Raw genomic sequence first — 12,078 nt, forward strand, 5'->3', positions numbered from 1 at the left:
TATTTAAAACTTAAAATCAAGTTTATTGGTGTTTTTTTAATCAGGTACATTTCTGTGCTATTAAAACATAAGAAAACCCATACATTAGGATTGCTCATATACTTAACCTCCCTGGCGGTATGATTATTTCAGATTTTTGGTACTGAAAGCGGAACCATTATTTTGCATGGAAATTTGGCATTTTATATTGTAGGCCTGTAATTCTTAGGAATAACTCATTGAAATCTGTCCGAACAAGAGTCTAGTAAACATCCCGGGTAGGTAAAACTTGAAACACGAAATCATAAATTATAATTTAATAAATAATCATAAAAAATAATAATATAATAATAATAAAAATTTTAATTCAATAATATAATCAAACCAAAAACACTGAAATTTGAAATATAGCGCCAAGTTCGCACATCACTGAGCAAAGTCGCAAAATTGTTTTCAGTGTCTGATGACGAATTTCCCCACAAATCATTATCACTCAATTCTGCAAGTGGTTCTGATTTACTATCGCTGTTCTCTAGCTGGTCTAAAACAGCTTTTGACATAAAGGGATGCTTTTTGGACGCCATGGACGTTTCTCAGTTTCCAGGCAATAAGAACAATAAAAATGCAGGCAGGGCACAGGACAAAGCACTCGGGACAAAATGTATGTGAAATGGTTTGATACAGGAATCTTATACTATGTGATTTTAGTGATTTTAGTGAATGTCACTTTTTGTCATTTTCAAATCTCCCGCCGTTCCGTCCCCCGTATGTCCTGACGCTTGCAGGGGACGGAACCCAGAAGACAGACGGATTACATTGCCGGGGACACTGCAGGAGGGACATCTCGGGAGCGCAGGACAAGGTAAGTGATCGAGGGATCCCGGAGCAGCGCCGCATGGTATTCCCGAGTGTAGCTCGGGGTTACCACTTGTGGTACTGAAACTTTACCCCGAACTACACTCGGGAATTCTGCCAGGGAGGTTAACATAACCAGATTATGATATTTTTTGCAAACATACATCTAGTTAAAACATTTTAAAACTGAACTGGCTCTGTACCAGGGGTGGATTGACCATTTGGAAACTCAGGCACTGCCCGAGGACCCGGGTTTAGTAGGGGGCCCCATGAGATGCCCCTGGTACCTTTTTCATAGGCTTTTTTGAGTTTGGGCAAGGACACAGGGGCCCCATGATCCCCTATTGCCCGGGGCCCCCATGAGTTGTCAGTCCGCCCCTACTTTGTACTGAACTTAAACTAACTAAAATGGTGGCTGGTTGACTGTGATCTACCCATCAATGATGGCTATCTGGCACAGAGACTGCAACCCCGCCTGTCACCTCTCACATTAGAGCGGCAATCTATAATATGAGAAGCAGAGCTGAGGAATGTACTAGCAAGGAATTGGGCCAGACAGGAATGAGAGAGCCAACGTCAGTTAGTAAGCAAGGCCCTGCCTAGAAGCCAGCACTGCCAAATCACAAGATTTGTCTGTGTTAAAGCAGCCTCAGGAGGTTCTGGCAGAACGAGGGCAAATGTGCTGTAGAATAGGTAACTGCAGGATGGAACTGGGTGAAAGGATGGCAGGGGTACGGTGCCAGGGTCCAACAGGATGTACAAGGTTTCTTGATGTAATGATAAGTCCTCGGTGCTGGGCTGGCAGTGTTATATAAGGCTGCTGCCTACAATGCAGATGCATGTGAGTACTTGCCAGCAACATCAGCATTCTTTTGCATTATAGTGGCAGCTGCCTAAAGAGAGGAAATAGTAAATGGTCAGGGCTGTAGAAACAAACAGGCAGTTGTGTGATACACGCTACTGACCTCTACACTACATCTTATGTACATCTACTGTATATGCAGTTACCATTATTTTAGGGAAAGTCTATATTTACATAGGATTTTCAGAGGGCACATCACGGTTTCTGATACAAAGTGTTACTTTTACTTTAGTTTGACAGTAGACAACCCTGGAGAGGTGGATATCTATTTGAACATCATGGAAGAGGTCAAGTTTTTTTTTTTTTTTTGAGGTAATCTAACAAGTAGTAGTAAGTAAGGCAGAGTTGAGAGCTCAGTAGTATTTAAAGTGGTTGTAAAGGGAGACGTTTTTTTTTACCTTAATGCATTCTATGTGTATAACCTCCAAAGACATTGATAAATTTAACTTTGTACCTTAGTCATTTTTTATGTACCAACCAGGGGTGGACTGACAACTCATGGGGCCCCCGGGCAATAGGGGATCATGGGGCCCCTGTGTCCTTGCCCAAACTAAAAAAAGCCTATGAAAAAGGTACCAGGGGCATCTCATGGGGCCCCCTACTGACCCGGGCCCTCGGGCAGTGCCCGAGTTTCCAAATGGTCAGTCCACCCCTGGTACCAACTACTTCTATGATATATACTTTTTATGTGACCTTTCTTTGTATCTGCCCTTTCTTCCTTTATGTATGTACACTGCTCAAAAAAATGAAAGGAAGACTTTTTAATCAGAGCATAACATCAAGTAAATTAAACTCCTGGGATAATGAGCTGGTCAGTTAGGTAGCAGAGGGGGTTGTTAATCAGTTTCAGCTGCTTTGGTGTTAATGAAATTAACTTGAGGTGCACTAGATGGGCAACAATGAGTCAACCCCTAAAACAGGAATTGTTTTACAGGTGGAGGCTACTGACATTTTTCCCTACTCATCTTTTCTGACTGTTTTTCACTAGTTTTACATTTGGCTAGGGTCAGTGTCACTACTGGTAGCATAAGGTGATAACGACCCTACAGAGGTTGCACAGGCAGTCCAACTCCTCCAGGATGGCACATCAACACGTGCCATTGCCAGAAGTTTTGTGGTGTCTCCCAGCACAGTCTCAAGAACATGGAGAAGATTTCAGGAGACAGGCAGTTACTCTAGGAGAGCTGGACAGGGCTGAAGAAGGTCCTTAACCCATCAGCAGGACTGGTATCTGCTCCTTTGTGCAAGGAGGACCAGGATGAGCACTGCCAGAGCCCTACAAAATTACCTCCAGCAGGCCACTGGTGTGAATGTCTCTGACCAAACAATCAGAAACAGACTTCATCAGGGTGGCCTGAGGGCCCGACGATCTCTAGTGGACCCTGTGCTCACTGCCCAGCAAAATAGAGCTCAACTGGTATTTGCAATTTAACACCAGAATTTTCAGGTCTACCACTGGCACCCTGTGCATTTCACAGATGAGAGCAGGTTCACCCGGAGCACATGTGACAGACGTGAAAGGGTCTGGAGAAGCTGTGGAAAACGTTATGCTGGCTGTAACATCGTTCAACATGACCGCTTTGGTGGTGGGTCAGTGATGGTCTGGGGAGGCATAGCCATGGAGGGACGCACAGACCTCTACAGGCTAGACCAGGGATGGGCAAACTGTGGCTCTCCAGCTGTTGCAGGACTACAAGTTCCATCATGCCTCTGCAAGTCATAGCTGTAACTATACGTTTTGTAATGTTGCAATGCCTCATGGGAAATGTAGTTCCACAACAGCTGGAGAGCCGCAGTTTGCCCACCCCTGGGCTAGACAATGGCACCCTGACTGCCATTAGGTATTAGGATGAAGTCCTCTACCCGTTGTCAGACCCTATGTTGGTGCAGTGAGGCCTGGGTTGCTCCTGGTGCACGACAATGCCTGGCCTCATGTGGTGAGAATATGCAGGTAGTTCGTGAAGAATGAAGGAATCGATAACATTGAATGGCTCCCACGCTCGCCTGATCTAAATCCAATAGAACACCTCTGGAATATCATGTTTCAGTCCATTCAACGCCACCAGGTTGCACCTCAGACTCTCCAGGAGCTCAGTGATGCCCTGGTCCAGATCTGGTAGGAAATACCCCAGGACACCATCTGTTGTCTCATTAGGAGCATGTCCCGACATTGTCAGGCATGCATACAAGCACGTGGGGGCCATACAAACTACTGAGTACCATTTTGAGTTGCTGCAAATAAATTTCAGCAAAATGGACTGACTGCTGCATAATTTTTTCACTTTGATTTTCGGGGTGTCTTTGAATTCAGTCCTCTGTAGGTAGTCCTCTGATAATTTTCATTTCCATCAAACAATGGGGCATCCTTATGTTCCTAACACATTACCCAGTCCCTATCAGTATAAATATCCAGCATGATATTTTTCCCCATTGAGATCTGTTGTGTTTTCAAAGTGTTCCTTTAATTTTGTTGAGCAGTGTGTATTTATATTATTTTTTTCTTGCTATACTAATCCTTAACTGGGTTGCTTATTGCATCTTATAAATGTATATGTTCTTTGGATGTTTGCCATCTCTCTATGTTTGACATTTATAGAGAGACAGGTTATGTCAAAACATATAGAAACCTATTTATAAATGAGTGAAACATTTTTTCTTTTTAGTTTCTTCTTTTTCACTTTTATCCTTTTAACCTACTTATACATAGCCAAACATACAATTTTCCCAAATGTTCTTTCATCATTGGATTGTTATCATGCCAAAATCCACTTTGAGTATTTTCAACAGTGCTATTCACCTGTCCTCATCTTCAGAATAGCTTTTTTCACAACTCCAGAGTGGGTGTAATCCAATATTATAAGTGTATTTCTGCTTGGACAGTTATTATAATTTCTGCTTAAATGCCTCGGTGCCTCTTATTTTTTTTATTTGCTTATAATGCTAGAATAAAAAGAGGTTTGGATCCTTCCAGTTCAGCTACCTCTTGACACATTAACCCTCCAGCATAACAGTGGTGACCTGTATTTTTATGAAAGGTGGACTTATTTATCACACATCATTTGAGATTAAAGTTGTAGGTAGAAGAAGTGCAAGAACTAGAATTAGGCTTGGTATTAGACTCTTGCAGTCCCTGTACAGCAGAGCTCAGACTAGAAGAGGGAGAGGCAGTTGTCCTGCAGTGCTTATCTGCCTTCAAGAAACATATGAGAAGAAAGCAGCATGATAGCAGAAGAGCTCATCAGTCTACTGCTTCTCCTTCACTGCTCAGTCATTGACTGCGAGAAAATACATAACTGTAAAAAAACCAGGAAAAACCAGGACTCTCGCCCAGCCCAACAGGTTTGTTCTGTGTGGCAAGGCTTTGTAAATCTCAGAACTGGATGTACAGAAATAAAAATCCTTTGACAGGTAAAACAGCTCCCAAATTTTTTTTTTTCAACTGTTTATTGAGCGCTTTGTCTGGACGGCAGCTTTAAAGTGATTATAAAGGTACGTTTAAAAAATGAAATAAACATGCAACACATACCTGCTCTGTGCAATGGTTTTGTACAGAGCAGCCCCAATCCTTCTGGGCTCCCCCTCAAGTGCTCCTGGCTCCTCCTCCCTTCCAAGTCTGCCCATAGCAAGCCACTTGCTATGGAGAAACTCATGTGGGCTCAATCCCAACTTGGGATGTGTGCATCTGTTGACACACACAGAGCAGCTTGGTCCTTCTCCTGCTCTCTTCTCACATGATTTGATTGACAGTAGCAGGAGCCAATGGCTCCCACTGCTACCTCCATGTTCAGTGAGAAGAGAGAGAGCAGAGAGCACTGGATAAAGACCATATTCGGGATGGGGGGGGGAGTGGAGATTATCACAGAAGATTATTTGCCTTAATGCAAAGAATGCATTAAGGTAAAAATCCTTCTGCTTTTACAGCCACTTTACAAAGTGAATAACGACTTGCTTTAGTGAATAAGTGAGGCTGCATTGTGCTGAAATCTTATTTACACAAAATAAGCAAACCTATTTATTTTTGTGGACTTTTGCACAAAACAAAAGCATAAATATAAATGAAAATATGTTCTAAAAAGAACAGAACAAGAACTTAGTCTGGCATGCCTGCTCAATTATCTTCTATAATTATTCCTTGACTGTTCAAAAACTAGACTTGACTTGTATAGTGGTTTGGTAAACCTATCAATTCAGTACCCTTTTAAATCAGATCTGTAGTAAATGAAGAATAAGAGACAGACACCCAAAGTGTAAATTAAGTTGCAAATTAATTAAAATGGGAAGACAGCATGCACAATGCTTTCTGAACCATATAATGCATGGTAAACAGGAGGAACCGATATAGTGATAATTGGGACTGCAGCGATTCTGAAATGACAAAGCAGTTGGGGTGAACTGGTTGACTATGTGCAAGCAATGTCTCACAACAACATGTATTCTTATACTATACCAGGAAAAACAGAGTAAACTAACAGGTGCTGGTTGAGGTTGGGCCAGGACGGCGTGATTTCCAGCTGAGGCCAAAATGGTGTCCGCTCTTACCTGGCCTCCAGCAAAAATAATAGGTCCAGAGGCAGGCTTTGGGCGATAAGGAATGGTGGCACCTTTTGGCGGGGACTGTTGAGGGAAAAAAAAAGTGTGATAAATTATTTAAATTTTGTAAAACTGCAATTATTCTATAGTTTCTGTAACTGCTGCATATGCTAATCATCAAAACATTTCTACTATTATATTTGTTTTCTAACAAAAATGAGGCTTACTTATCAATATATCTGAGGAAAGAACAATAAGATAGCCTTTGTTGCCCATAGCAACACGTTTCTTCTAATCCCACTACTGCCACAATAATAGAGCCAACACGGGCAACCCAGACTATCTCATTCATTTTTTTTTTGAGACATTTTGATGAGTAGTCCAGTCCCTGAGGCATGAAAAACAGTATCAGCAGCAAGGATAACATACCAATCTCTATGAAAATCATTCATTTGTTCATTCATTCATTTAATCAATCAATCATTGTAGTCTAATTCAATAAACAAAATCAATAAAATCAGTTGGGTAGTTTAGGCTCACCTCTAACATAACAACACAAATTTGTTTAACACACTGGATGATTGCATCAGGAGTGCCTGATATAGTAACCGCACGTTCTGTTGAATTGGGCAGCATGTCCCCTGCTACTTGAACTTGAGCACCTGTAGACTGAAATAACCAGAAATAAAAAGCTTGTTGAATACATCATACACAAATACAAAAGAAATGACAAAGTAGTATTTATTAATGCCCAATTATACCCAATTATAGTATCACCGATCTTTAGATGGCAAATAGGGCAGTGATGGCGAACCTATGGCACGCAGAGCCATCTCAGTGGGCACGCCAGGAAGAAGAGGAAGATGAGCGCACACGGACCACGCACACTGACCGGCCATCCAGATCTCGTCCACACTGGACCCCCATCAAACTACATCTCCCACATGTCTCTGGGGCCAGGGTGGGTGTGGACGAGAGGAAACGGCTCCTATGCGGATCTGGCACCAGGGGTGATGTAGCCGGGGATGGGCGTGGAAGAGAGGAAGAGGCTCCCACACTGCTCCAGGGCCAGGGGCAACGTGTTCAGCATGGATGGGAATGAGCTTCTGGGTTGGAAGCCACACCGACACTGCCAGAGGTGAGATTAACTGCTTGCCAACCATGCTATAGCCAAAAGATGGCTACAGCGTGGTTGTCTAGTTCTGGGAGGGCGTCCCAGAATGCTCTTTTTTAATTTATAGTGCAAAAAATAAAACACCCAGTGGCAATTAAATACCACCAAAAAAAGCTCTATTTGTGTGAAAAAATGATAAAAATTGCATATGGTGACAGTGTTGCATGACCGCACAATTGTCATTGTCAAGTGCAACAGCACTGAAAGCTGAAAATTGTCCTGGGCAAGAAGGTGGTAGAAGTGCCTGGTAGGCAAATGGTTAATTGCAGTGTTGGCACTTTGAAATAAAAAAGTTGGTTTTGTGTTGCAGTTTTGGGCAGTTGGCTCAAAAAGGTTCGCCATCACTGAAATAGGGTATGTATTTAAGGGACACTTACAAGTCCATTGGTTAGATATATGTTTCTTTTAATATCATAGCTGGACTCACATTAAAGAAGCAATATAGCCACATATTTTATCTTTATTGAAACCCTTAGGGGGCCAAGTTAGTGTAGCCCTTACTCCCATATTGATCCCCCCTGTGGGATCCCTCTGAAAGCTGCAAATCATTCTCTGATTGGATGAGGTGGAAAGCATGACATCACTGCCCAGTCTTGCAACCTCATCCAATCAGAGAACACTTTGCATTCACTGGGAAAAGTGATCTCTGAATGGCGCCTGTTCCAAGTGAGTGACTTCTTGTGTTTATAATGCAGCTAGTGGAGATCACTGTAGAATTGGCGTCAGGTATGGTATATGCATAGTTACAACGGTCCAAGCTGGACCAATGTTACTATTTAAAAATATCCATACCTATACATTTTATTTAAATATGTTAATGTAAACAAGTTATTTACAACTGCCCATATAGCAGAATTGGATGGCCAATTTGAAGTGACCACCCCAGACCATATTAAGTGTGCATTATAATAACATCTATGTACTATGTTATTCTTTTGTTTTTTGTTTTTCTCGAGTTTTCAGTATGCCCTGTCCTGAGGAAGCACATCTATGAAATGTATTAAGTTATTGGCACTCTTCAACAGCTTTTTACATCCATTTTATTTTGACATTATAGATGTTGTGATATGAGAACTTTATATTTGAGCAAATGAATCTTTGGTCTGTATTAGGCATTTAAATGTGATTTATATACACACAAAGGTCTGTGGTTGAATTATCACCATAAGGGCTTCTGTTCATTTGTAGATATGTGTTTTCACATCATTGATGTTTTTAATCCTGAATTCCATGTTGTTAGGTTGAGTCACACAGTATAAACTTTTTTTTAATTGTGCTAGTTGTTATTTTCATAGAAATAGTTCACCTTAGAAATCCGTGAGTTTGTCCTATTTAGCTGGATTGTCAAACAAAAGCTATTCTATGTGTATAACCTCCAAAGACATTGACGTATTTAACTTTGTACCGTAGTAATCTTTTATGTACCAACTACTTCTATGCTATATACTTTTTAGTGTGACCTTTCTTTGTATCTGCCTATTATTTCTTTGTGTGTATATATATATATATATATATATATATATATATATATATATAAAATATTTGATGGTGGGTGGATTGAATTGGGTGGATCATGTAGCATTGTCTTTTTTAATTCTAGCCTCTTCCTTTGACCTTGTGCAGCTGTCTGATCAATCAATATTCTCAGCATAAGCAACTAAGCTCTAATGCTGCCAAAGGACAGAGGTTATGGTCAACAGATCTGTACAACTGCGTCCCATTGACAGGGTTTACACATAATAATAGTGGGGTCCCAGTTTGTAATCCATTTTATTGTTTTCTTGTTTTAATGTATTACAAATACATACTATATATATAGTATATATTATACAGTGTGACAAGTATGTATTGTTTGATCACAACAGTGCGCAGTCTAAAATTCCCCTACTACAAGGCATATATTTTGCCATTAATTATACAAATTAAGAAAAACTTTTTTTAACCTGAAATGGTTGAAGCAATGAGAAAAAGGATTAAAATTACCAGCTAGTAAAACAATCAAGGGTTCTTGTAGGGCATAGTATGACACATATTTCTTTAGATTATATTTAGATTCACAGCTCAATGATTGTTTTTTTTAGGCATGGTATGGTACAGGTTCCTCCAGTTCATATTTACAAATACAATTAAAAAAATGACCCTGTATTTACTATATTTGGTCTCCCACAGTACACAGAACATGGAAATGCAATTATTTTAGTAACTATAAACTGCTAAATACCTTTTTTCATCAACAGTATAGTCTTGTGACTTCTATCAGTGTTTGGCCGAGCACTGGTTAATCTTGTAGGAGGAGTTTTCATTCTGCTCTGACTGTCCTATGAGGCTGCTTAACCCCTGATCCTCTGTCTGGATAGTGCTGATTGGCCCTGTGCTGATCACATGCACCTCCCCCCCTAAAAAAATAAAAACTCTCTAGCAATACACACCACACCGAGCATGTGCAGCTTGCCCCCAAGCCTCTGTTCTATCAGGAGATATATTGGGGACAGTCAAAGAAAGGGAGGATCAGAGAAGACAGGACCAAACAGCCTTTTACACAATGAGCAGGATTAACCCCTTAGGTTCCACAGTGAGTATAACAAGCATGCTTTACTGCATATACAGACTGATTTTACTGTTGTGGGTTTAGTAACACTTTAATATTGGTTGTGCCCTAAAAATGTTTCTTCTGCTTTGTATGTGCCACTGGTAAACTTTAACTTTACTTTTTGGGATCACTTTAATGCCTAAGCATCTAGCCAAGACAAAAACCAGCAATATAACTATAGACTTAGTACTTCATTTTTGGATTTAAAATATCAGTCGTAGCATAGCAATGAAGGGGAGGAATGATTTTCAGGGGTCTAATTGCTTTATAGAATTGCTCCAGAATTTTGTGGAACCTTATTTTTTAAAGTGCATTTTGACCATAACGAAGACAAGCATAAATAACATTTAACTTTACAATTTTATTACTTCATTTAGCATTTGTTTTGGAGTTCTCCATTTACTTGAAAGCACGCATCCAAAACTAAAAAGCAGACTAAAATAAATCTGTTTTCATGCTAAGTTATAATATAGTTTTACCCACAGTTAACTGCATCTGTGGAAACATTCTATGTGGGCTATGTAGGGGAAGTTTAGGCAATTTCTTTGAGCCAAGACATATTATCACACATCTCTCTAATGTTTGGAAAGTTATGCAGAATAAAGGCAGCATACAAAATTTAAGGGCAAATTAGTCTATGGAAAGAAACAAAAACACAGTACAACCCACAAACCTAAAGTACTGTATAACTGTTTTTCTTACCTCCAAAGCTAAAATTCAAGCATTGAATCAACAATTTGTGCATGGTTTTCCCATACGTCTACTCTTTAAAAAAGGTCTCTGGTCTTTTACTGTCTAAGACATTTGTTTTTTGTTCATGTTTCTAATGGAACTATTTCCTTCTTTCCCACTGAAAGACTTCTTTCTAAAGCAGCTTTCAAGTTTTCAAAAAAGAATTCTTCAAAGTAACCCTTATAGTCACACATATCCATCCAAAGCTTATTGTAATAATTATTTCTCAGAAACTATTTAAAAATAAAAGACTGCACCTCAGAAATCAGCAACAGAATTAAAATAAAGAGCTTTGTATTTGCCCTGCAGAAAAAAACAATGAAGAGCTGCTGCATATATACATATATTAGTAGGATTCCCATGCATAATCCTAAAAACCCATAGGTCCAGTTTATTTGGGTCAGAAATGTTCCCAGAACTACATAAGACATGGAGATTCCTCCCATTCTGCCCTCTATAGTAAGCAATTGGGTTAGCTATTCATCCCTATCATATGACCTTGCTTGTAAGTGCAACTGCATTCCATATAGTATTATCACTGAGATTTACAGCGGGTCTAGATGCAAACAAGTATAATAACATATATAAAATATATACAATAGTGTATATGTATAAAAAATATATATATATAATTAATATTAATGATTATATATATCCCTTGTCTGGGTATATCATAATCTGCCTGTAGGGTAACTTAGCACTGCCTACTCTTCCACCATACATTGTATGACAGGAAGTGGCAAGTTACAGCCCAAATCCAAGAGGGGCCATTGTAAGTCAGTGTCTATATACTTTTTAACCCTAATTTTACTTTGGTGAAGAGTGACTGTACAGAGCGAAAACAGAGTAGATGAGCAATTATAACTAGGGTCATGGTAGGTATTACTGCAGAAATATCTCTGTAAAATGCCATGCAATACATAGAAAGATTTTGAATGGTTGCTTAAACCAATTTCACCAACACCCATAACCATGTAATACAGGGGTGCCCATAAAACTGATATGACAAAGTTTAGCTTTGCTTGTGTCAATAGGAGGAGTATTCAGTGCTGGTGCTTCAACTACTAGGCAAACTAGGCAGCCGCCTAGGTCATACTGCCACCTAGGGGCACCTGGGCGCAGCACAGGCCGGCACTCTCTCTGTGTGGCCTATGAACCTCTTGTATGAATTCTTCATTTCTCTGCAGAGTCCCCCTCTCCTCATACACATGGAATAATGAGAGAATGATGGTCTCTTTACTCTGCACAATAGTCTCACAGCCTGTCCACACACATGACCATTTAGTACCTTCTTCTACACAGCTAAAGCCATTCAATAGGCTGGGATGTGCTCTGGTTGCAGGGTTAACCCTATGT

General features: G+C 40.1%; 1 protein-coding gene across 11 annotated transcripts in view; it reads right to left on the reverse strand.

Moving 5' to 3' along the window:
- Positions 1-12,078, reverse strand: part of LOC149452722 (poly(rC)-binding protein 3-like) — a 1,138,846-nt gene that overhangs the window by 40,295 nt on the left and 1,086,473 nt on the right. For all 11 annotated transcript variants that reach the window (XM_089689053.1, XM_089689056.1, XM_089689055.1 and 8 more), the window contains 2 exons: positions 6,767-6,895; positions 6,167-6,310 (listed from right to left, as the gene is read on the reverse strand). In XM_089689053.1, coding sequence (XP_089545179.1) covers positions 6,167-6,310; positions 6,767-6,895 — 273 coding nt within the window. The remainder of the gene's footprint in view (positions 1-6,166; positions 6,311-6,766; positions 6,896-12,078) is intronic.

This window comes from Staurois parvus, unplaced genomic scaffold (genome assembly GCF_062004578.1).
Source record: "Staurois parvus isolate SC_StPar_1 unplaced genomic scaffold, SC_StPar_1.0 ptg000468l, whole genome shotgun sequence".
NCBI lineage: Eukaryota > Metazoa > Chordata > Amphibia > Anura > Ranidae > Staurois > Staurois parvus.